This window comes from Tamandua tetradactyla, chromosome 12 (assembly GCF_023851605.1).
Source record: "Tamandua tetradactyla isolate mTamTet1 chromosome 12, mTamTet1.pri, whole genome shotgun sequence".
NCBI lineage: Eukaryota > Metazoa > Chordata > Mammalia > Pilosa > Myrmecophagidae > Tamandua > Tamandua tetradactyla.
Genome location: NC_135338.1, coordinates 61,385,386 through 61,412,333, shown reverse-complemented (window position 1 = coordinate 61,412,333; position 26,948 = coordinate 61,385,386). Strand labels below are relative to the sequence as shown.

The following is a 26,948-nucleotide window of genomic DNA, read 5'->3' as shown; positions in this document are numbered from 1 at the left end:
TTACAACTCTTTGGTCTTGTTCTGCTAATTGCCTTTGTCTCTATGCCTTTGTCATTAAGGTTTAAACTTCATAGCTTCATTAGAAGTCTTACGGGAAAAGCTTAACAAAGAGGGGAAATAACCCAGCTGTTCTAACTGGGAGCAGATGCTTGGAGCTCTCTGTGGACAGACTAGGCTCCAGGATGGCCTCGGAGGATAAGAGCCAGCCCTTCCATGGTCACTTTCACCCTCGCTCACCTGCTGTGCCTGCTGGAAAGATGGATTCAAACGGAATCTTTAGGAAAAGAAATAATTTGAAAATAAAAACAGCCATGATCTTCCAACAGACTCACTACTTTTGGCAGGATGTTCTCCGACACCCCGCCCCACCCCCCACAACCCAGTGCACCCTATACAAAACGTCCTTAAGCTCCCTTTAGGATCTGGGCCGGGGAGGTGGCGTGTGGGCTCTGCCAGGTCTCTACACTTAGTCCACCAAGCACTCCTGGAGCTGGAGCTTGATTCTCTACATTCACGTGTGCCCCGAACCTAGGCTGTAGGCTCCTTGAGGGCAGAATATGCGCCTGCGCGAGTAGTGCCTGCTCAGAGATGCTAGTCGGCTGCTCAGAACATGGAACAGGGAGGAGCAAGGCAGATGCCCTCTTGAGTGAGTGCTCCAGAACCCATAAAGCAGCCAGCAAAGCGTCTCCCATTATATGTCCAAACCAGGCGCACCAGTGCCCTGGGAGCCTGGCTGAGGACCAGGGTATATTTACACTAGTGGGAACTGGGGGGTGGGGGTAGTTTGCTTACTGTTTGGCTTTCATCTTCCCTTTTGTCAGCTGGCTTGTCTGTTTGTGAGGCTGCTTTTCTCCTAGACACAGGGAAGAAAGATGACACAAATCAGCTCTTAATGGCTTTCAATAGAACCAGACCTACATAGGCCATCAGATATATCTGGGAGGAGGGTACTGTGATTTTTGCTTTACAATGTGAAGGGATGACTCTGAGGGGCAAATAGTCCAGGCATACCATCTGGTGAGTTGCAGCGCTGAGGTCAGTGTCCAGGCCTACCAAAATCATGGTTAGTGCTTATTCCATGACCCTGTACACATAATTTAGGACTGGGCAGAGATGATAGGGTTTGGGGGCCGTTCTTATCTGCTTAGCTTGGCTGGGGACAGTCAGAGCACCTGAGGGGTACAAGAAGCAGGTTTGCCTACTGTCCAGGTATCTGGGGGCCATGGGCTTGACTAAGGGACCACTGTGTCCCCAGAATGCTCATGGCCTGGCCCAGGGAGGCAGGAAGAGGGGTCTTCTCTGGGCCCTGCTCTGTCTGGCCCCGGTCTCCTCAGGAAAAACAGGTCAGGGCAGGTGGAGTGCTCCCTCTTGCAGGCTGCATGGTATGGGCAAGCTGACCCACCATCATGTGGGAGGGAAGAAATCTTCCTCCATTACCCCACAGACCCCCTGACTCCCCAACTGGGAACTCAATTAGCCCGGACACCCCTTCCCCAATCTAGAATGCTATCAAGAACCTGGAAACATTTACACAGGAGAGACTTTGAATAGATTGAACCAATGTCCAATCCAGTTCCAGCATTTTTCTCACGGGTGCAAATTCTCTTTTTATCTCTAAAAATGCACTCATGTTCACCAGCCTCACGGGCTACCTGTATCTGGTTAACTCCCAGATCTATACAAATTGACCCTTTCGGCCCCAAAGGGATGCCTCCGTGAGCCCTCAGCTCTCTGAAGGTGCCAAAGTCTCACACTTGTGAGGGGTCTTCCTCTTCCAGTCTCCTCATCTCAGGGAGGAGAAAGTGGCCTCCCAGAAACCCTGGAATCACCCCTATGCCAACGTTGTCCTCACAGCATGAAGGTCGATTCTGTCCCTGAAGTCTACTGCAAACCTGCCTCTTTTTCCAGTATCCATTTCCCTTTGCACAAGCTGCCATTGTCTCCCACAGGCAGCTGCTGACCTGGCCCACCAACCATCTACTTTGTCTGCAGCTAGAGCTAATCTTTTAAAGATGTATACCAGGGTCCTCAAAAATATAAACACAGAATTACTGTACAACATGGCAATTCCACTTCCTGGTATATACCCCAGAGAAGTGAAAACAGGGGCTCAAGCAGACATTTGTATTCCAGGGTTCACACAGCATTATTCACCATTGCCAAAAGGTGGAAGCAACCCAAGTGCACAGCAGTGGATGAACAAATAAACAAAATGTGGTCCATCCATATAACGAAATATTATTCAGTGTAAAAAGAAGTGAAGTGCTGGTATATATTGCAACATGGAGGAACCTAGAAGACACCGTGATGAGTGAAATAAACCAGACAGAAAAGACAAATATTGCATGATTCTACTTCGATTCAGAGAGAGAAAGTAGAATTAGAGGTCACCAGTGGTTGGAGGAGGGGAGAATGGGGACTTAGGTACAGAGTTTCTGTTTGGAATGATGAAAAGGTTTTAGAAATGGATGGTGGTGATGGCTACAGAACATTATAAATGCAATTAACACCACTGAATCATAGTTAAAATAGTTAAGTGGCCAATTTTATGTTATAAATATTTTACCACAATAAAAAAAAATTTTTAAATAAATAAAATTGAACTAGAAAAAGAAGTCAAAATAAATCAGACCAAACCATTCCACTCCTGAGATTAAATGGGATGAGCATTTGTGGATGTGCTTGGCACTTAGCAGTTCTCAAGAAATATTAATTTTCCCTCTTGAATTCCAGTGCATGTCCTCAGAGGGAGGGGACAGAAAATTTGCAGGAACCGTCATTGAAAGGAATTTTTATAAGGGCATTGTCATTGTCAGCTTCACCCAGCACCCACGTCCAGTTGTAGATTTCAGAGAACTTGATTAATTTGGGCTGAGTTGTACAAAGTATGTTTGTTCTTGGAAGGGCCTTGAATAGCCCACCAGTGTCTTGGCGTCTTCCTGGCTCTTGGCAATACTGATCTTTTCCTGTTCTCAGAAAGAGCAACTTCCTCTAGGCTCAGACTGAACCATCTAGGCCAAGCTGTTATTATTAACCCAGTTTTGGACTCAGGGAAAGCTTCCCTAATTTCTTTCCTACTTTTATGTAATGCTTTGAGATGGAATCAATGCCCAATCTCCTCAGGGCCAGTGCTCCAGGCACAATGGATTTCTAACCATCCCCAGATGCTGTCATACTGCTGTACCTTTGCTGTTTTTCCTGCATGGAATGCCCTTTTTTTTTTTTGCCTCAGCCTAGATAATCTTACTTGTCCTTCCAGGCGGGGTGCTCGTGGAAGCCTGTATAGAAAGCCCTCCTGGATCTCTTGTCCAGTGAGCTGTTCCCACTATTGTGCAGCCACCTCTAAGTATTGCTATGTGACAAGTACCTACAAGCTCATCTCCCCACTGGGCCATGCACATACGCTCAGGCCCACTCTGAGGCCCAAGAAGGGCCTGTACCATGGATAAACCTCTGTATTTCTGGCATGTTCACCTCCCGTGCAGTCCCTTCACGTATACTCCCTTTATGAGGCCCTTGGAAGGAAATCTTGGCTCTGCCTCTGCTGTGAAGTGTCAGCCAAGCTACCTGAACCCTATGGCTTCGATTTCCTCATTTCATCCTCCCCAAGCTCTTTGGAGCTAATAAGAATGAGTAGGATAATCTATGAAAAGCCCTTGGACACATGGAGAACTCTCACTCAGAACAAGTTGGCTGTGAAGGCAGTGGGGAGGAGCTAGGGGAGAGGGGAAGGCACGAGGGGTCTTGCTCTTCTCAGACAGGAGGGTCCTGTGGGGCAAAGCCTTGCTCCTGGTGCCCGGGTGGGCCACAGCATCAGTAACTTACCTCCGCACATGCTTGTTGCCTTGCCATTTAAAAAAATAAAATTCAAGCTTTGCTCTCTCTGGAGAAAGTGCTGTTTGTTTCTCCCCACTGCTAAACTTTACTGGGGAACAACAAAGAGCCATGGAGATGGCGGATGGCCTCGTGGAGGCTGCACGCACGTGCTGCTGGTGTGGCCAGAAAAGAGGCTTCTTTCTGCCCTCAGCCCCAGAGCCCAAGCACCGCGTGGCTGGGATGGTTCCTTCCCATCTCTCAAGGGTAATGTCCTCCCAGCTAACCAGGCCTTTTCCTGTGTCCTGCAAATCACCCTTTCGGGCTGGTACTGTCTTCACAGCATTTGGTGTCTTCTGAGCCACTATAGTACTGAGACCATAGCTTATTGATTTTGGAATCTTAAGTACAGGGACTATTACTCTTTTCCCTCTGCATCTATTTCTGAAATTATCTCCAAATTTATCTCTGCTCTGGACATGGCAGATACTTCAATAAAACTTATTAAACCAAAAAATGAGGAAAGATTTAGATTTTAGAGGGCAACTGCTTTTGGCTTGATACCTCTCCCCTAGAGAAGGGAAAACTCAGTGAACAGTTTCTCCTGCTTGGCTAAACCTAAATAACAATGGATCCTGAGGCCAAGTAGGAATTCTCCATGCAATGCTGAGAAACAGGCTTCCCGACGAGAAGGCTGATTTTGGGAGGGGAACGAACCTACCTCTTGGCCAGCAGTTTGTTCATTTCTTCCATGAGGCCTCCTCCACCCCCCCCACTGCTTGCCCGGTTGGCATCAGTCTTTGAGGATCCACTGGGACTTGAGCCTCCAGATGCATCTTCTGGCTAAATGTAAAGGACAGAACATTAACATTTTAGACTCCAGTGTTTGTAGCAGGACAGCAGCAACTATTTGAGGGGATGGATGGGACTGTGTGTGAGTGTAGGTATGTGAGTATAAAGCAGCAGTGGTGGAAGGGTCCTGCCAGGTCTAGTCCAATCCCCCAAACTCCCAAGTGAGGAGACCAGAATCAAGGGATGGAAGAGGACATGCCCAAGGACAGTGATGGCACACACTCCCAGGGCTGCCGGCCAAGAGTCAGAGCCTGCGCAAGCTCAGTCCTGACCAGAGTGGATGAGGTGGGAGGCAATCCTTAGGAGAAGGAGACAAAATCTCAGCTGGAGATCTGAGTCAGTCTCATCCCAGCTATTCTGTGTCACAGGGAGTTTGTAGAGGGGTTAGGTATGAAGAACTGAGCCAGATGGAATTGATTTCTACAACATAACTTGGTATTGTGGAAAGCACAACTGACTTGAATTCAGGAGACCCAGTACATGAGTCCAAACTCTGCAATTTACAAATTGTGATGTGAACAAATCCTTTAGCCTGCCTGTGGCTCCATTTTCTCGTTTATAAAGGGGGAAATATTTCTTGTTCTACTTTGTGAAGATAATTGAGGGATCAACAGAAATTTATAAAACTTAAATGAAGCGCCTTATAATTTACTAAGTCCTGTTATAAATGTTTTCTCATTTAACAACAATTTGCAGAGAGGTGGCATGTAGGCTTAGGGAGGGAGATGCTTTCCTGAGTGCTCCACAGATGAGGTAGGGGTCTGACCACTGACAGGTTTTCTCAGTCCTTCCCATTCACCCTTCCCGCCCCTGGACGTGGGGGCGCTTACCCTCTGGACTCTTCTCAGCTTGGCCCCAGCCAGGGCAGCAGCCAGTCCTGACACAGAGCTCTCATCATGGCTGGTTCCCTGTGCTCCTCCCGCTGGCAGTGGGGGTGGGGGAGGCGGGGTGGCTCCCGAGGGTGGAGGCGGGACAGGGGGTGGGGGTGGAGGTGGTGGCCCACTACATGCAAGGGGGACACTGGTTGCAGATGAAGGGTGTCCCGGTGGGAGGATGGGTCCTGCAAGGCAACAGAGAGGCTTGTCAGTCCCCAGTACCCACCTGCTGGCCAAACCTGCTGTACTCATCTCAGGTCCCAGGAAGAAAGGACAGAGGGCAGCCTGTTTCTCAAGGGTTGAGGAGAAGCTCAGAATTTGCTCCTTCTAAGAAGCCCCTGCAGGATAAACTTGTTCCTGCTCTAATCACTCCTTATTTCTAGTCTCCTTGGCACCTGGAGCCAGCTGGGCCCACAGTGTCACATGCCTGCTTAACATTCCTTGAGCTCAGCAACTTTCTCTTGCTCCAGTCATGCTTTTCCAGGGGGAGAGTAGGCTTCTGATGGCACAAATAGTGCCTTTTCCTCTTTTCTGTTTCTTCTAAGCACCCAGTGCCATCCTAGGCATCAGCAGATGTTGGTCCCTGAACTGCAATTATAGCCGATGGGAGGTAACTGGGTCATATGGCTGACTGAGGTCCCTGCCAGGGGTAGTGCTGAGTGCTGGTGTAACTGGGTTCCTGGAGAATCAGGGTGGGCCATCATCCAACCACGTCCCCAGCCAACATGTATTGAGCCTCTGTGAGGGGCCAGGTGCCATGCTAGGTGCTGGGGACCAATGGTAAGGAAAAAAGTCCACAGGTTCTTCGCTTATGGAGCTCCTAGCCCAGTGAAAGACACTCACCTAGTTATATCGCTGAATGCAAAGTTATAATGGTGATGGGGTGATGTGTGCTACTGAGAGGAGGTGCAGGGGGGTACCTTGGCATATTAAGAGGGGCTCTGGAGAGTGTGGCCGGAAGTCCACAGAAGACTTCCTGGAGGAAGTGATGACTGTTGGGATAGGACAGAGAGAAGGGGTTAAGTTCAGTGAAGGGGGCAAGTGCAAGGAAGGAAGGAGAGGAGGTGGGCATGTTTTAGGCAGAGTTCAGAAGGGGCAAAGCCAGAGGGCAAGAGAAGATGTGAGGCATGGGAGGTGCTGACTGGAGCCGCCCAGCATGGCCAGAGTGCAGAGTGAGAGGAGGACATGGTGAGGCTGGATGGGTCTGAAGGAGCCCACACTAAGGTTGCTGGTTTATTCCAGGAGCCATGGGGGCAGAAGGGGGAGGCCCAGTTCTGTAGCCAGACTTGCACCAAGATGCAGGTGTCCTGGCTCGAGTGCAGAGAATGGGCCAGCACAGGAGCAGGGAGGCTTGTGGGGACACAGCTGTGCAGTTGAGGCGAGAGGTGGTGGTGTGAGCCAGTGTTCTCACCAACGGTGCTGGGCTTCCTCCTCAGTGAAATAGGATAATGTGCACCTGATTATTTCATGGCATGTTTGAGACAGTTAAGCAAGATAAAGAATATGAAAACACTTCGAGACAGTTAAGCAAGATAAAGAGTATGAAAACACTTCGTATTTATAAAACACTGCAGTTTCCTAGAAAGCCCTTCATCTGTTCCTTTAATGTGTTAAGTCCCAGTCAACATTGGAGGCAACAGTGTAGCTGATGCCTTCTCTGACCCCTTCCTGTGAGCCTCCAGTACTTGCACCAAATTTGTTACAATGTGTACCACGTGGCAGTACAAGTGCCCGTCAGCCTATCTGTCTTCTGGACTGGGCAATGAACTCCTTGGAGGCAGGGCCGTGTCTCCCTTGCACATCTTTGAGTTCCTAGCCCTCAGCACAGGACCCCAGCATAGGGCCCAGCAAGTGGTAGGTGTCTCTGAGTGTCCACTCAGTGACTGAGCGGTGGGAGGGCCAGCAGGGTGGTGAGCCACAGCTGGACCAGGCTGAGCTAATGTCCCAGCCTCCACTCTGTACCTGTCCTCCCCTGGCCTTCATCTGAAGACCCATCACACTGTGGAAACTTATGTGGTCAGTAGCTCTTCACAGGGGACCCGACGGGCCTGGGCACCATCTACATGCAGAAGCTGCCGATAGGGCAGGGTGGTATGGGAATTAGACCCAGAGGAGGTAGGGGCGCTCACCTGTGGCTGAAGTTCTTCTCTCAAGAGACTCTTGTCGCTGCTGCTGGTGCTGCTGCTGCTCCATCACTTGTCTGAAACAACAACGGCGCTGTCTGATTTCTTCTGAGCCTGAGGACAACACGGCTCTGTTCCTGCCTGAGCCCAGGCTCCCGAGTCAGGTTTCACCAGCACCACCTGAGAGCTTGCTGGGCGCACCAGGCTAGGTGAGCTGGCTCATCCCGTCACTGGTGCCTATGGCCAGGGCTTGCTGCCTCCACTTAACAAGTGAGGAAGGAAGTAAGCGCCAAAGCCTCCTGACTCTTGGGGCAGCCTGTGGGGAGCCCTCACAGAAGGCACTATCTTTCCCTAGGTTTGGCAGGATCTCCTGTCTTCACGGGCTTGTGGCCTCGGCAGACCCAGCCTCAGGAGCACAAGCTCTCATTGCACCTGACTAAGTGCCCTGGTACCATGTTTAGGCATTGCCGGTGGTAAGGAGAGATGGACACTAAGGCTGCATGTCCTCACTTCTTACCAATGGCAGGCCTACCTTCCTTTTAGAGGCTCACTTGGTACATGTACCTAGTGGGAACGAACACCCTAGTTCCTTAGGTCAGAGTGATCTTCTGTTATTATTTCTTTATTCTATGATCAGTATGTCATGTTTTACCATTATGGCTTTAAATTTTCATTTTGCCCAACAAGTTTTAAAGAACAGTTTATTACGTGCCTTAATAAAATACTTAAAATATTTACAATTTCAAAATAGACATTTCATAACTGAAAAATTTTACCTGATAATTCATTATAACATTACCATTTGGTTGATTCTTTTTTCACAAGTTGCTAATGTAGCTGAGAGCTCACATGTAACCTGTACTAACTACTGTATTAAATATATTTAATTCTTTATTCTCAACTGATTAAGCATTAGGCTATAGCAACTTATATTATGGAGTGTACAGGTGGAGAACCAAGGTTATAGCCACCTTGGCTTTGAATATAATAATTTAACAAATTATTTGCCATAGTTATGGAATTTAAATAAGGAAGGAAAACATATTTAAAGCTAACGTTATTTTACTGAGTTAGACAATAACAGATTTTTAAAAATCATCAAGGATTGAGAAGACCAGTTCATAAAATAAGGAACACTGATCATGTAAATATGCAATATACAAACTGAAAATAATCTTTTCAGAATTCTGCATGAAGGAAAAGGTATATGCACAACCATAATCCTACCATTTGTCTTTGGCAGCCTCAAAAGAAAATAGTGACTTGAAAAAAATTTTCTTAGAAAATGCTTTGTTAGAAGTTAAAGTAGGCAGAAATACGTAATGCTACGCAATATATAGAAAACTTTCTCCCTTTATGGCAAAAGACAAAAATAAAATCTCTCTCTGACCATCCGCATTACAACCTGAAAAGCATGTGGGTATGAGGGAGTGTAGTTACTTATACTACACATGCTGGCTCTTAAAAGTAATGCTATATGTGAGGTATAGGTTTTTTGTTTTTTTTTTTTTCTTTCTATTATTGTTTTAATTCTTATTCTGTTGTCTTTTTATTTCTTTTTCTAAATCGATGCAAATGTACTAAGAAATGATGAATATGCAACTATGTGATGTTATTAAGAATTACTGATTGTACATGTAGAATGGAATGATTTCTAATTGTTTTGTTAATTCTTTTTTTAATTAATAAAAAAAAAAAAAGTAATGCTATATTGTAAGAAACATCATACTTAGGCTAGAGTAATCTTAGGAAGTTCTTAAAGGCCTGACAGATGAGGACACAGACCCACAGATATATCCACAGCACCTGGGGGTGAGACCCTAGGGTAGGAGGAGACTTAAACCCTCTAGGCAGGCTAGGACAGCAGCAAGGTTTCAGCCAGGTCCAGCCAACTCTAAATGCTCTGATGCCAAATCTGGGCTCCGTGCGAGAGTGCTGGGTGCAGGAGGTCTCTGTCACGGTGGGGAGAGGGTTGGGAAAGCATGGGCCTTGATTCACAGCACGCCAGTGTTTCTCTGGTGGCTGCACTGAGCCTGGCATGGAGTGGGAGAGAAGGAGGAAAGGAGGGCGGGAGGGAGGGAGGGAGGAAGGAAGGAAGAATTGTAGGAAGGAAGAATTGTTAGGAATTGTATCCTCTTGCTTTCATTTTAGAGATGGAGAAAAGGGGACCCAAAATTCACTGCAAAGATCACTGCTATGAGACAGCTAATTTTCTGGCTCTAGTTCTGGGTTTCAGGGCTTTGTGATCAAAGGCAACTTTTCTGGGCCTCACTTTCTTCTCTGTGATGAAGCAGAACATCTGTTTCATGGGGCTTACATGAGGATTACGCCTGATACAAAATCATGGAGAAGATCCTTTTGGTGTTAAAGGTGTTTGAAATGCTTCCAGTACTATCTTTTCTATCCAAATAGCCAAATCATTACCTAAAACTCCACCTCCCCAGCAGGATACACATACTTAGAAAATGCAGAGTAAAATGAGGATGTTTGGAAACTATTTAAAAATCTGGTCTGAACTGACGATAGCCATTTGCATGCAAATAGCAAGGTCTCCGTGCCTGGTTTGCCTTGCTCACTGTGTGACCTGAGTAGGTCCTGGGCCTCTGGTGTCATGTGAGCCTGTGGCAGGACCAGCTGGCCCCCTGCCTACTCTGTGGTCTGACTCCTGAGGTTCACAGATGGATTGCCTGGGGCTGCTCAGTTCCACCACGGACTACTACAGGAGGAATAGAACTGTCGTTTCATTGGGCTAAGAATTAAAAACAATGCAGTGCATTTCACCAGTTCTGAGTAAGTACTGAAGGTTCAATGTTGCATCTGCCTGCCTCAAGCCTGGTGGGCTCCAGCTATGAGGTGCTCACCCCTGTACCCTTTTTGGGTAGAGGGGTAACAGCCCCTGTGATAAGATGAGGGGGTTAAAATGAGACATTTTTTGGAGAGGCCAGAAAGCGGGACTAAGAATCAGCAAATAAAAATGAACCCCTCAATTACATCATTTGCTTGAGACAGGCAGAGCTAAGGCCAACATTGTTATTTTCAAATGGGGAAACTGAAGAGTAGAGAGATAACTTGCCCAAGGTCATAAAACCAATGTCAGATCCAGAAGGAGACTGAGAGGTCATTTAGCCTACAGCATCCATTTCTCAGACAGTAGGGGTGCAGCTCAAGGAGAGAAAGACTTCAGTGAAAGCCCAGGCCAGGTGAAGGGATGGGGACAGGGTAAGGTCTGCTTTCTTGGCTCCAAGCCCCAGGCTCTGCTGGAGTTTAGTTAAGACACTTGATGCTTCCTCTTCTTAAAAAACTGGGCGAGTGTGGACTGGCTCTCGCCTACTCTTCCTAGACATGGTTTCTGCTGACCCGCAATCCATAGCCTTGATAGAAGATGGCACGCTCCTACTGTGGACACAGCAGACCTGAATTTGAGTATTAGCCTCTTCCTGGAGATGTGACCTTGGGGAGGCCCCTCCTACTTTGAGCCTCCACCACCTCTTCTGCAATTTCAGGGCAACAGCCCTGGTCATTTCTTCTAGTTCTAACATTCTAGAAGTGCCTTGGAGGTGGGGGATCATTTTTGCAGCCTCATATCACATTCTGAGGCTGGGCCCAATGATGACAACAAATTGTAAAGGAGCAACTACAGCTCACCAAGTACTTCTGTGGTCTCTACCTGCTTTGACTGCCTAGTGGGAGGCAAGTGGGAGGGAGTAGAGCCCCCTGGATAGACTATTCATTCCCCTCGGGCACCAGGCAAGGGAGTGGCAGGACCAGGCCTCCTTAGGTCTTCTGCGCAGAATGTGGCAGCCAAGGCCAAGGGCCTTGGGGAGGTCTAGACAGGACAGTTCTGTCTTTGCCCATGTTTGGCAGTGTGGCTGTGGCAAGCTACTTAATCTCTGCACATCATGTTTGAGAGGGAACTAAGTCTTATACCTCCTGGTGCACTAGGGAAAGGTGAATGGAACAATGTATGAACTGCACTTAGGCTACTGGCAGCCTGGTAGGAGGGCTGAATAATTAGAAGCTGATGGTGCTTGTGGTGACATGCCACAAATTCTCATGGCCACTTCTGGCCTTGACTTCTGAGGAACACCGTGACAAATCTGTTCCCCCTTCCTCTCTGTTCTGGCCCATTCCCCAGACCCCACTCTGCATCTCTGGGAGTCTTGGTCATCGCTGCAGATGTATCCTGTTTGCTTATAGGTGCCCTGACCACTAGGCTTGGGCAGCAGGCTGCCAGGCTGTCCAGGGGAGGGGTCAAGGCAGGGGACAGTTACCTTCTCTGGAGGTCCATCTCATCAGGAGAGGGGCCATTCTGTGCCTGACGCTGGGTGGAGGGGCCTGTGGGGCAGAGAAGCACAAAGGCATAGAGGTTAGCGGAGGGACAAAGGCCCCTGACAAGCAAGGCTGTACCTGTGTCCCTCTCCACCCCTCCTAGCCACAGAAGCTGACTCTCTCACCTGTGCCATCCTCCCTAGCCCAGAACTCTTCTTTCTGTGCTAATTCATATGAACAATTTTTTTACTTGATTAAAATAATCTTTCAGCTCCTGAAGCCTCTCCTTCCCTTCTCAAACTACATTTGCTGGTCCTACTTCCTCACATGCCACTATCTCAACTAAATGAATCTGGCTTCTCACCTTTCGACTTGCCACAAAACTGTTCTAACATCACCAGTGGACTTATCGCCAAACCCATGTGGATCCATTTTTAAAAAATGTTTTGTATCGTAAAATACAGCACACATAATAAGAAAAGAAAGAAGCAGCAATCATTTTTAAAGTACACTTCAACAAGAAGTTTCAGAACAGATTTCAGTCTGTTATGGATTACACTCTACTAATTCAGATTTTTCCTTTTAGCTGCTCCAAAACTTGGGAGGCTAGAAGTATCAGTACAGTGATTCAGCAGCCATACTCATCCAAGTGGATCTGTTTTTATTCCAATCTCTTCTTAGAACCAAAAGGATTTTTGAGTAAAGAAGTGACACTTAGAGCTAGTGTATGTCAGAGCCAGAGTTTAAACCCTAGGTCTGCCTGGCCTGAAGCCTGCATTTCTTACTCCTAAGTGTGGCTCAGCTGCCCAGGTCTAATGGTCCGGAGTTGAGGGGTGGGGGCTGACAGAGGTAGGCACTGATGTCCTGGGCTGACCACAAACAGAGCCTTGCAGTCCCTGCCCGCACCCTAGACCTGAAGGGGAATAGGGAGAAGGAGAGGTATGCTGTCGGAACTCCAGTGCTTAGATAAGACTGGCACTAGGAATTGGTGTCAGGGCTCCTTTATTGCTGTACCACATTTAAAAATAAAATCCAGAGGACTTCCGGAGAAGATGGCAGCTTAGTAAGACGCGCGGATCTTAGTTTCTTCTCCAGGACAGCTACTAGGGGAGTAGAAACGATACAGAACAGCGCCCAAAGCCACAACAGAGATAAAAAAGACAGCGTACCCCATCCTGGAATGGCTGGCTGGCTGAGAGAAGCCGCTCGGGTGAGATCGCCGAGGCGTGCGGGCTTCACCGGGCGGGGCGGCAAGCGGCCGGAGTCACTCCCTTCCCCCTTCCCGGGCCGGCTGGGAGAACTGGAGAGGCAGTCCCCTGAAACCGCGGCGGCTGGCGCCCACACCACGCGCGGCCCCCCAGACCAACTGAGAGAATTGGATCGGAAATCCCCAGGCCGCGGAGAACGGTGATGGGTGGGGGAGGCCCCTTCCAAACCCGTGACTCCCTGGGAACGTGCACTCTCCCGGGCGGGCCGCTGCCGCTGGCGCCCTCCCGCCACGCTTGTCACCCGGGCAACTAGGAAATTCGGACGGGCGCTTTCCCGGGCTGCGGCGGCCAGCAACCCTCCCCGCATTCGAACCCCGGGCCAGCTCGAACCCTTCCAAGCCGCTTCGGCTAGCGAACCTCCCGGACGGCGAGAGTTTTCCAAAGTTAAAGGTCCCACAGCACCTTTTACTGGTGGGACCCGCAGACAAACGTGTGCCACGAGCGCCACCTACTGGGCAGGATAAGAAAAACAGAACCCAGAGATTTCACAGAAAAATCTTCCAAACTTTGGGATCCAATACCCAGGGAAATCTGTCTAAATGCACAGACGCCAGCAGAAGATAACGGATTACGCTCAGAAAATTGAAAATATGGCCCAGTCAAAGGAACAAACCAATAGTTCAAATGAGATACAGGAGCTGAGACAACTAATGCTGAATATACGAACAGAAATGGAAAACCTCTTCAAAAACGAAATCGATAAATTGAGGGAGGACATGAAGAAGACATGGGCTGAACATAAAGAAGAAATAGAAAAACTGAAAAAACAAATCACAGAACTTATGGAAGTGAAGGACAAAGTAGAAAAGATAGAAAAAACAATGGATACCTACAATGATAGATTTAAAGAGACAGAAGATAGAATTAGTGATTTGGAGGATGGAACATCTGAATTCCAAAAACAAACAGAAACTATCGGGAAAAGAATGGAAAAATTTGAACAGGGTATCAGGGAACTCAAGGACAATATGAACCGCACAAATATACGTGTTGTGGGTGTCCCAGAAGGAGAAGAGAAGGGAAAAGGAGGAGAAAAACTAATGGAAGAAATTTTCACTGAAAATTTCCCAACTCTTATGAAAGACCTAAAATTACAGATCCAAGAAGTGCAGCGCACCCCAAAGAGATTAGACCCAAATAGGCGTTCTTCAAGACGCTTACTAGTTAGAATGTCAGAGGTCAAAGAGAAAGAGAGGATCTTGAAAGCAGCAAGAGAAAAACAATCCATCACATACAAGGGAAACCCAATAAGACTATGTGTAGATTTCTCAGCAGAAACCATGGAGGCTAGAAGACAGTGGGATGATATATTTAAATTACTAAAAGAGAAAAACTGCCAACCAAGACTCCTATATCCAGCAAAATTGTCCTTCAAAAATGAGGGAGAAATTAAAACATTCTCAGACAAAAAATCACTGAGAGAATTTGTGACCAAGAGACCAGCTCTGCAAGAAATACTAAAGGGAGCACTAGAGTCAGAACCGAAAAGACAGAAGAGAGAGGTATGGAGAAGAGTGTAGAAAGAAGGAAAGCCAGATATGATATATATAATACAAAAGGCAAAATGGTAGAGGAAAATATTATCCAAACAATAATAACACTAAATGTTAATGGACTGAATTCCCCAATCAAAAGACATAGAATGGCAGAATGGATTAAAAAACAGGATCCTTCTATATGCTGCCTACAGGAAACACATCTTAGACCCAAAGATAAACATAGGTTGAAAGTGAAAGGTTGGGAAAAGATATTTCATGCAACTAACAACCAGAAAATAGCAGGAGTGGCTATACTAATATCCAACAAGTTAAACTTCAAATGTAAAACAGTTAAAAGAGACAAAGAAGGACACTATATACTAATAAAAGGAACAATTAAACAAGAAGACATAACAATCATAAATATTTACGCACCGAAACAGAATGCCCCAAAATACGTGAGGAATACACTGCAAACACTGAAAAAGGAAATAGACACAAATACCATAATAGTTGGAGACTTCAATTCACCACTCTCATCAATGGACAGAACATCTAGACAGAGGATCAATAAAGAAATAGAGAATCTGAATATTACTATAAAGGAGCTAGACTTAACAGACATTTATAGGACATTAAATCCCACAACAGCAGGATACACCTTTTTCTCAAGTGCTCATGGATCATTCTCAAAGATAGACCATATGCTGGGTCACAAAGCAAGTCTTAACAAATTTAAAAAGACTGAAATCATACACAACACTTTCTCGGATCATAAAGGAATGAAGCTGGAAATCAATAATAGGCGGAATGCCAGAAAATTCACAAATACGTGGAGGCTCAACAACACACTCTTAAACAACGAGTGGGTCAAAGAAGAAATTGCAAGAGAAATTAGTAAATACCTCGAGGCAAATGAAAATGAAAACACAACATATCAAAACTTATGGGATGCAGCAAAGGCAGTGCTAAGAGGGAAATTTATTGCCCTAAATGCCTATATCAGAAAAGAAGAAAAGGCAAAAATGCAGGAATTAACTGTTCACTTGGAAGAACTGGAGAAAGAACAGCAAACTAATCCCAAAGCAAGCAAAAGGAAAGAAATAACAAAGATCAGAGCAGAAATAAATGAAATTGAAAACATGAAAACAATAGAGAAAATCAATAAGACCAGAAGTTGGTTCTATGAGAAAATCAATAAGATTGATGAGCCCTTAGCAAGATTGACAAAAAGAAGAAGAGAGAGGATGCAAATAAATAAGATCAGAAATGGAAGAGGAGACATAACTACTGACCTCACAGAAATAAAGGAGGTAATAACAGGATACTATGAACAACTTTACGCTAATAAATACAACAATTTAGAGGAAATGGACGGGTTCCTGGAAAGACATGAACAACCAACTTTGACTCAAGAAGACATAGATGACCTCAACAAACCAATCACAAGTAAAGAAATTGAAGCAGTCATTCAAAAGCTTCCTAAAAAGAAAAGTCCAGGACCAGACGGCTTCACATGTGAATTCTATCAAACATTCTAGAAAGAATTAGTACCAACTCTCCTCAAACTCTTCAAAAAAATCGAAGTGGAGGGAAAACTACCTAATTCATTCTATGAAGCCAACATCACCCTCATACCAAAACCAGGCAAAGATATTACAAAAAAAGAAAACTACAGACCAATCTCTCTAATGAATATAGATGCAAAAATCCTCAATAAAATTCTAGCAAATCGTATCCAACAACACATTAAAAGAATTATACATCATGACCAAGTAGGATTCATCCCAGGTATGCAAGGATGGTTCAACATAAGAAAATCAATTAATGTAATACACCATATCAACAAATCAAAGCAGAAAAATCACATGATCATCTCAATTGAGGCAGAGAAGGCATTTGACAAGATTCAACATCCTTTCCTGTTGAAAACACTTCAAAAGATAGGAATACAAGGAAACTTCCTTAAAATGATAGAGGGAATATATGAAAAACCCACAGCTAATATCATTCTCAATGGGGAAAAATTGAAAACTTCCCCCTAAGATCAGGAACAAGACAAGGATGTCCACTATCACCACTATTATTCAACATTGTGTTGGAGGTTCTAGCCAGAGCAATTAGACAAGAAAAAGAAATACAAGGCATCAAAATTGGAAAGGAAGAAGTAAAACTATCACTGTTTGCAGACGATATGATACTATACGTCGAAAACCCGGAAAAATCCACAACAAAACTACTAGAGCTAATAAATGAGTACAGCAAAGTAGCAGGTTACAAGATCAACATTCAAAAATCTGTAGCATTTCTATACACTAGTAATGAACAAGCTGAGGGGGAAATCAAGAAACGAATCCCATTTACAATTGCAACTAAAAGAATAAAATACCTAGGAATAAATTTAACTAAAGAGACAAAAAACCTATATGAAGAAAACTACAAAAAACTGCTAAAAGAAATCACAGAAGACCTAAATAGATGGAAGGGCATACCATGTTCATGGATTGGAAGACTAAATATAGTTAAGATGTCAATCCTACCTAAATTGATTTGCAGATTCAATGCAATACCAATCAAAATCCCAACAACTTATTTTTCAGAAATAGAAAAACCAATAAGCAAATTTATCTGGAAGGGCAGGGTGCCCCAAATTGCTAAAAACATCTTGAGGAAAAAAAACGAAGCTGGAGGTCTAGCGATGCCGGACTTTAAGGCATATTATGAAGCCACAGTGGTCAAAACAGCATGGTATTGGCATAAAGATAGATATATCGACCAATGGAATCGAATAGAGTGCTCAGATATAGACCCTCTCATCTATGGACATTTGATCTTTGATAAGGCAGTCAAGCCAACTCACCTGGGACAGAGCAGTCTCTTCAATAAATGGTGCCTAGAGAACTGGATATCCATATGCAAAAGAATGAAAGAAGACCCATCTCTCACACCCTATACAAAAGTTAACTCAAAATGGATCAAAGATCTAAACATTAGGTCTAAAACCATAAAACAGTTAGAGGAAAATGTTGGGAGATATCTTATGGATCTTACAACTGGAGGCGGTTTTATGGACCTTAAACCTAAAGCAAGAGCACTGAAGAAGGAAATAAATAAATGGGAGCTCCTCAAAATTAAACACTTTTGTGCATCAAAGAACTTCATCAAGAAAGTAGAAAGACAGCCTACACAATGGGAGGCAATATTTGGAAATGATATATCAGATAAAGGTCTAGTATCCAGAATTTATAAAGAGATTGCTCATCTCAACAACAAAAAGACAGCCAACCCAATTACAAAACGGGAAAAAGACTTGAACAGACACCTATCAGATGAGGAAATACAAATGGCCAAAAGGCACATGAAGAGATGCTCAATGTCCCTGGCCATTAGAGAAATGCAAATCAAAACCACAATGAGATATCATCTCACACCCACCAGAATGGCCATTATCAACAAAACAGAAAATGACAAGTGCTGGAGAGGATGCGGAGAAAGAGGCACACTTATCCACTGTTGGTGGGAATGTCAAATGGTGCAACCACTGTGGAAGGCAGTTTGGCGGTTCCTCAAAAAGCTGAATATAGAATTGCCATACGACCCAGCAATACCATTGCTGGGAATATACTCAAAGGACTTAAGGGCAAAGACACAAACGGACATTTGCACACGAATGTTTATAGCAGCGTTATTTACAATTGCAAAGAGATGGAAACAGCCGAAATCTCCATCAACAGAAGAGTGGCTAAACAAACTGTGGTATATACATACGATGGAATACTATGCAGCTTTAAGACAGGATAAACTTATGAAGCATGTAATAACACGGATGGACCTAGAGAACATTATGCTGAGTGAGTCTAGCCAAAAACTAAAGGACAAATACTGTATGGTCCCACTGATGTGAACAGACATTCGAGAATAAATTTGGAATATGTCATTGGTAACAGAGTCCAGCAGGAGGTAGAAACAGGGTAAGATAATGGGCAATTGGAGTTGAAGGGATACAGACTATGCAACAGGACTAGATACAAAAACTCAGAAATGGACAACACAATAATACCTAATTGTAAAGTAATCTTGTTAAAACACTGAATGAAGCTGCATCTGAGCTATAGGTTTTTGTTTTGTTTTGTTTTGTTTTGACTTTACTATTATTACTTTTATTTTTGTCTCTATATTAACATTCTATATCTTTTTCGGTTATGTTGCTAGTTTTTCTAAACCGATGCAAATGTAGTAAGAATTGATGATCATGCATCTATGTGATGATGTTAAGAATTACTGATTGCATATGTAGAATGGTATGATTTCTAAATGTTGGGTTAATTTCTTTTTTTCCGCTAATTAAAAAAAAAAAAAAGAGAAGGGGTAATTGGAGCTGAAGGGATACAGACTGTACAACGGGACTGGATATAAAAACTCAGAAATGGACAGCACAATACTACCCAATTGTAATGCAATTATGTTAAAACACTGAATGAAGCTGCATGTGAGGTATAGGTTTTTTGCTTTTTTTTTCTTTCTATTAATGTTTTAATTCTTATTCTGTTGTCTGTTTATTTCTTTTTCTAAATCGATGCAAATGTACTAAGAAATCATGAATATGCAACTATGTGATGTTATTAAGAATTACTGATTGTACATGTAGAATGGAATGATTTCTAATTGTTTTGTTAATTCTTTTTTTAATTAATAAAAAATAAAAAATAAAAAATAAAATCCAGGCTTTTGCCCCAACTGGAGAAAAAACAGATTGTTCTTTCTCACTGTCAGCTCAGGGGACTGAGCTCAGCCTGGGGAACTGCAGAGAGGCACAGTGACAGGGAGGAAGTCTGGGCAAACTGCTCTCACCCATTGCTGTTTAGATGGGAAGTGGTTCTGTCACTCCAGGATGAGGTGAGGGCAGCACAGCCCCACAACACAGTCCACCTGGGGGAAATTAGTTTTCTCTATTACTTAGGCCCAGAGTCCTAAGTGCTGCCTCCCTTCTTGCTCTTGGAAACAAAGGAATTAATATGTGAATAACACTGGTTTATGTTAGTGTCAAAGCATTTTTCCTCACTTAATTCTTTTACAATCCTGTAAGACAAGAGAACTTGAGACAGGGCGGGCCACGGTGGCTCAGCAGGCAAGAATGCTTGCCTGCCATGCCAGAGGACCTGGGTTCGATTCTCGGTGCCTGCCCATGTAAAAATAAAAAAAAAATTAAAAAAAAAAAAAAGAGAACTTGAAACAGGTGAGGAGCCCAGGTAAAGAAAGGCTAAGTGACTTGCTCAAGGTCTCATAAATGCAAGTAGTAGTTACACTCAAACTACCTGCAAAATCCCATTTTTTTCCTGAAATTCAATCACACTGCAGTATCCCATTAAGAACTTAAAGAGCAAAGGGGGCATACTGACAGTTCCCAGAAGAAAAGCCATGAGGGCAGGGACTGCAGCCCATGGGCAGTGCTACTGGGCTCCTCCATACAACCCACAGGGGTCACCTGGCCCCTCCCCCCATCATCCTGAGGCAGGAGGGATTCAAGGAGTCTCAGTTCCACATGCTGGGACTCAGGCCTGAGCTACTCTGCTGCCCTCCTCTAAGCCCTGGATCAGCAGAGCCCACTCCTGAATCTGGAGTTTTGTTTCCTCTGGGGGCCTGAGTCCCTGTCCTGGAGACCTTGTCTAGTGCCCTGGGCCAGCCCTGGAGCCCCACCCTCCTCTGGCCAGTCCCCTCCATGGGACAGAGATCTGCAACAGTGGTGTACCCTAAGCTGCTGTGTCCCCAGCCCAGCCCAGGTCACTCTCATCATCTCTATGGTGGTCTGCTGTGGTCCTGCACTTTGATGACCTCATTCTGCCTGTTGGACAGGCCCCCAGCACCTTCACCTAACCATTACTCCAGAGGGTGAGGAAAGGACGGCAGGAGTCCAAGCCCCTTCCTGAGGGCTATAGTCCCTGTGTTCAAGATGTATTTCAAAATTAGACAGCTGGAATTTTAGACTCTACAGAGCAGGAGGAGAGAATGTCTGTGGCATGAGGTCTTCCATTCCCCTCAAATGGAGGAAATCTTAGATATTTCTGCACTGCAAGGATCCATGACATTATGAGTTACAGCCCTTTAGTTTTAGAGGAAGGAATGAAAGTCCAGCAAGGTGGGGGGCTTGGCCAGTTCTACCCAGGGCACCCGCAGTGGACATGGGCCTTCCAAGGACTCTTTAACCTGGAGGGGGCTCATTTCACTCACCAACCACTTGCAGTCTTAGGCAAAGTCTGCTGCTGTTGTACTAACAACAGCAACTGTGCTGGTTTGAAAGGAAGTATGCCCCCTAGAAAAGCCATGTTTTAATCAAAATATCATTTCATAAAGGTAGAATAATCTCTATTCAATACTGTATGTTTGAAACTGCAATCAGATCATCTCCCTGAATGATGTGATTTAGTCAAGAGTGGTTATTAAACTGGATTAAGGGATGACATGTCTCCACCCATTTGGGTGGGTCTTGATTGGTTTATTGAAGTCCTATAAAAGAGGAAATATTTTGGAGAATGAGAGATTCAGAGAGAGCAGCATCACGAAGCAGAGTCCACCAGCCAGCGACATTTGGAGATGAAAAAGGAAAACATCTCCCGGGGAGCTTCATGAAACAGGAAGCCAGGAGACAAAGCTAGCAGATGACACCGTGTTCGCCATGTGTACTTGCAAACCTAAATGGCCCTTAGCACCCACACTGGTTTGCCTATGCTGGTAAAAAGGCACTTCACTTTCCAATTCATGGAGTACCTTCTCTGAAGTGTCCCCCGGCCCCTTATCATCTAGCTGGGCCCACTGCAGCCCTGGGAGGTTGCACCATGCGTGAGGGTGGCACTGAGAGGCAAAGAGACCTGCCCGAGGACATGGGAATGCTGGCTCAGTCTCACCAAGCTTGTCAAGCCTGGGAATTGATCTTGCTGAGACAGGGCCCTGGACCACAGGCCAGGCCTCTGACCAAGGAAAAGTTCACTTTTGCTCACTCACCTAAGACATGTTTTGCCAAAGTCAAAATAAAGAGCCCATTCACACTAAAGGGATGAGAAAAAGAGAGAGGGGCATTTAAGGTGGTGCATCAGACAATCACCTGGAAAAGCAGAGGTCTGTGAATTACTGGTGTTCTGTAGGTCAAGCCCAAGGCACCTGAGCTCACACCCTGGAAACTGGCCAGGGCAAGAGGGAGGACAGGAGAGACTGGACCTGTCTCCTGAGTGAGCTCCTCTCTGAACATCAAAGCCAGGAGCAAGAGGACAGAGAGTGAGAACCCAGGTGAAACCTGAGTCTAGGCTTGCCTGCTCTAGGATACGTAAGGCCGTGATGCTTCAGGGTGGAGATGACTTCTCCCATCACAGCGGCTCATTTTTCAGCTCAGGTCTGAATTCCATGAAACATCTGTTCCTCCAAAACACGTGACTCAGAGGTCATCATCCTTGGGGGCCAGGAGGTGGGGCACACAGAGGGGAAAATGAGATAGAGGGGAGTGGAGCAAAGGGCCAGATACCAGCTGCAAGCTCACCTGAAGGGCAGCAGTGGGTGAAGGAGGGTGAAGAGGTTAGCTGAATGGTGGGTGCTGGCCTCAGACTGTCAGCTGCTTAGGGACTTAAGGGGAACGTACGGACCCCTTGATTTAAGGCAGAAATGTTGGCTGGACAGAAGGAGAGGAGGTAGGTGGGGGGTTAGAGGTGTGTGGTCACCTCCAGGAAAGACAAGAAACGTGCAGCAGCCTGAGGTAGGGCTCTAAGACCTGGTGCTGTCGCTGCCTGGGACTCATGATGACTTCAGGTGAGTTGTGTCTTCATCTCCTCCTCCATAGGTTTCCACTGGTCAACGGGGACACTGCAGCTTGCTAAACGTCCTAAGGAGATCTCAGCTGTGGCTTGTACTGCCCAGAGGGGCCTTTTTTATCTTAGGTTCTTGATACAGGTTTGCACAGGCCTAAGATCGTCAGGAAAGCTGCCCTTGTCTAACATAAGAGGGGAGAGAGGAGAAATGCCAAGGTACACATCGCCAGGTTCTAGGATGGGACCTCCCTCAGGGGCGGGAGAGAGAAACCAGATGTGGCTCACTGCCAAACCCCTGGCCTCTACTCCCTACAGCCTCCCTTATGCGCTGAGATGGGCAGGTGGTGAGGATGCATAATACAGAGAGCACCTCCCCACAGGGCTCCGTTATCGTTGAGCCCCTCTGTTCACTAAGTCACGTCCCTATGCCTGCTCAAACTATGAAAGAAAGGATAAAGAAAACTGACAGAACAGTCTGATGTTTAATCTCTGGGGCCACAGCTGTTTTGTTCACCTTCATAATCCCAGCACTTAGCATGGTTCATTATAAATATGCCTCCTGAGCCTTGAGATCTCACAGCAGGTGAGACACACTGTAAGTCACCACTGGTGGTGGCATGTGGGAAATGTGTTGCCAGGATGGGGTGGGGTCAGAGAAGAAGAGAACTAAATTTACTGAGCATCTACTATAGTCTGGGCTTGGTCCTGTGACCAAAACTTGACACAGGACACTATTTAATCTTCATACTAGTCCTAGGAGCCTGGGTAGATCTCACCAAAAAGCTGCGGCTGGAGAACTTAAGTAACACCTTGGCCATATAGCTGGTGGTGAAACCAGGGCTTAAACCTACAGCTAAGGCCTCTCCCAACTCGTCACGACTAAGTGCACATCAAGCACACACTGCTAAGCTTCTTTACCTCCTGGGGAAGCAGGGGTAGGAGAGAACGAGTCAGAGAAGAGAGGATGATCCTAAGGAGCAGTGGGAGAAGCTGACCAAAAGAAAAGGCTGGGGAGGAGGTGAGCCATGGCCCCAGTAGTGGGAGGCACTGCATAGAGAATCCTGGTTGATTCTTTCACGGACAGGAGGTGTAGCCATACACTGCAGCCTCTCACACCCCAATGCCTGCTGGACGCCACTGCCTCAGTGACCCTGCCCATGTGGCATCTAGGAGGGGAGTGTGCACACAAGGGCTCCAGTTCCAGGATAAAGATCTGGACCCCAGGCTCTCAACACTCAGCAGGGCCGAGAGCCGCTGGGTCTAATCTCCATGTGATGGGTTGATATCCCACCAAGTGGGACATTTAGCATTTGCTTAAACACCCCCAGCAAGAAGAAACTCCAGAGCCAGGGGTGGAACAGTTCTATGTCTCCTTAACAGGCTGAAACTCATCGTGCTAGGGCTGCTCCCAAGGGCCATGGCTCTCCCCACTGATCAGAACCAGAGAGGCAGACTTTTGAATGATGGCCAGGCAGCATGCAGCCACATGAGAAGAGGAAAGATGGCCCTAGCACTCCCCTTGTCCCTCATTCTGCTTCCATGCCTCTCTATACCCCGGATATCTTCTTCTGGACCATTCTAGCTCACAAAGAAGCCGGGAGGAAGCTTGGAGTCAGGATACTGCACCCCGCCCCCACTGGCTTCAGTTTCTGGAGTGAGAAGGATGGAACCAATGGTCTCTCCTTGTTCTAAATCGCCACAATTTAAAAGGACACAGAAGGAAAGATACAATCTCTGGGGAGTGGGATTATTTTTTTCTTTCTGAAGTTCCAAATAATCTATAAATAGCATGCGTTACCTTGCGAGTCAACAGGGCCCCATGGAGGATAACTCCTCCTCTGCTTCCACACCAGTGAGGCAGGGCTGGTGTGGAGTGGGATGGGTAGCAACTGCTCCTGACAGAGGAGCAGCACCTGAATTTATCAGCCCACCATGGGGTGGACAGATGAGGCCAGACCCTGCCACACGCCGAGGAAGGTCTTCCTCCTGCCACCCATGATGAGGCTCCAGGACAGAGGGACTGGCTAAAGTTTCCAGTTAGTCTCAATTGGAATGGCATCCCCTAGGCCTCCTGGAAAGATGGAACCTGAGAGCCCAGGAGTGTCAGAGACAAAGGATCTAGCACCTGCTCTCTGATGTCTGATGGAGTTTCTGGCCAGCAAACGATAGCCATCCAGACTGGGCTGGGCAGAGTCCCAAACCCAACTACGGTCCACAACCCCCTTCTCCTTTTCCCAGAGGCCCCCACATTCTAGACAGCCTTGGAGGGACATCTGGAGATTAGGTGTAGCCTTCTTGGGCCAATTCCCCAGCATGCCTTCTCCTCCTACTTCAAGGCTCCCATTGTCTTCAGAGGTCCAGTTTGCATCCTGAGGAAGCAAGTGTCCACGTGGGAATGGAATCTGGGCCTGAGTCTAGCCTTGGTTGTGCCACTATCCTTAGCATCACCCAGCCAAGGCTGCATAGGAACTGGTGGCAGAGCTGGGGCCAGTGCCCAGGACAAATATCTCCCAGCCCAGGGCTCTGTGCACATAGCCCAGGGATACTCAGCTCTGGTTAAACAAGCAACTATCCCAACCTCTATTATTTAGAAAACAAAGGCAGCTAGTGTTTACATTTCTCTCCCAGGCTGGCTCAGCAGTGGATAAATAACAGACTTCCCTCTTCCCTATTTTAATGTCAATGTAGTTGTTTGCTAAAAGGTACCTTGTGTGAATTTTCTAGTGCTTTTTCTGCCCAGTCCTTATTGCTGAAAGAGGACTGATACATGAGGTAGCTTTTGTGTTTCAGTCAGATCACCAGATCCAACTGAATTATTACCCACCACAATCCTGCAAAAGGCCCTCCTACAGGGGCCCTGGCCCTGCCCTTCAGCTCAGCTCCATGGTGACCAGTGGTTACAGCCATGTCTAGGAGGTCAGTATCTAAAAGACTTGTGGAGCAGGAAGGCCTTCATTTGCAGATGGGGGGACTGACATTCAGAAAGAAAGGTAACTGCCCAAGGTCACCAGAAAGAAGCACCCAGCAGCCCATGCAATTGCACATCAAAAACAACAGAGTAGGAAATGCCTGGGGACGCCACCTGGACACAGTGAGTAGCATAGCCTGCCTGTGGCCCTCTCCCCTCCCATTGTATGGGTGGAGGTCCTGAGGCCCAAGTAAAGGGCAGGGATTTGTCCAGGGTTGGGAATGTAAACAAGAGGTAAAGCCAGGCCTAGAACCCAGGTCTCTTGACTCCCAGAACAATCCCTCTAACCCGCCTATTTGCTTCCTCTCAGGCTGGAGACCTCAGGCTAGTTATTTTCCCAATACAATGTATTTTCTCCCTTTTCCTAAAAAGCTCTTTTCAGGATATAAAAAACTCTGAAAATAATTTCAAACAAAAACAAAGTTCAATAATAATCTGCCATACCTTTGTAGTTTAAAAAGCACATTTGCATCATTTTTGAGATTAATCCACCTAATTACCCAGAGCTGGATATTTTATAAATGGGGAAACAGACTCAGTAAGGGTAAGTGATTTGTCCGACTACCAGCCCCTTAAGTGAAAGGTGTAGCTGGAGCTGGAATCCAGGTCTCCTGATGCCCACCCACACACTATCCCTCTACCAGGCCATTTCTGCAAGGATCTCATTGTAAAAGCATCTTAAAAATGAACGACAGATACCTTGCCCCAAGACCCATAGCCCTGCCCCCCCCGCCCTCTGATCCCACCTCCAGGAGAAGCTGGGATGAAAAGAGAGGCCCATGAGGAGCAGGAAGGAGAGGGAGAAACTCCCGTCACCTACAGTTCACTCTGCAAAGCACGGTGCAGTCACAGTGGCAGAAGCAGAAACAGTGGAAGGTCCACTCCCTGCTGACCATTACGGGCAGGGATTCCTCTGCATGGCCTGTGGGCAGCACCTCCTGTGTCCTGGCCACTTACCTCTTCCACCTCAGCTGCTGGCTTCTGCAGTGGGTAACTGATATGCTGTCCAGCCGTCAAGTGGGCTTCACCATATCAATCTTTAATGAAGCTTCCCAGCTAGCCTATCAGAAACCTCTTGCCTACCTGATTCCAACAGGCTCTGGGGGCCCACAGGAGGGTTCAGACCCCAGGTGTCGCCTTCTGGGGGTAGTGGGATGGGACAGAGTGGGTGCTTGAGCCAGAAGGGAAGAGGTGACCTACCAAATGAAGAATTCCCCAGGTCCTGTTCAATGTGGCCACCAGGTTCTCCCCTGGCATTCTTGACAATTGTTCCTGAGTCTCCTTCTCCTTGTTTTCATATATGCTAACTGTCTGAGCTTACTGCTGCCACTCCTGTTTTCTTTACTATCCCAATGAGCTCCAGGGCCTTCAGGAAGTCAGTCCCTCAACCTGCCAACAAGCTGCCTCTCTTCTGCTGCCCTAGGGTCTCAACTCACAGAACAGATTATACTCCAGCAATGGCCAAGTCCCCATTGTCCCCCATGTGCCATGTCCTTAAAGGTCCTACCC

At 46.3% G+C, this 26,948-nt stretch overlaps 1 protein-coding gene across 3 annotated transcripts in view; it reads right to left on the bottom strand.

Moving 5' to 3' along the window:
- Positions 1–26,948, bottom strand: part of EVL (Enah/Vasp-like) — a 181,902-nt gene that overhangs the window by 11,615 nt on the left and 143,339 nt on the right. For all 3 annotated transcript variants that reach the window (XM_077123517.1, XM_077123515.1, XM_077123516.1), the window contains exons 4-8: positions 11,935–11,998; positions 7,670–7,740; positions 5,496–5,725; positions 4,535–4,656; positions 793–853 (exon numbers count right to left, since the gene is read on the bottom strand). In XM_077123517.1, the coding sequence (XP_076979632.1) occupies positions 793–853; positions 4,535–4,656; positions 5,496–5,725; positions 7,670–7,740; positions 11,935–11,998 (548 nt within the window). The remainder of the gene's footprint in view (positions 1–792; positions 854–4,534; positions 4,657–5,495; positions 5,726–7,669; positions 7,741–11,934; positions 11,999–26,948) is intronic.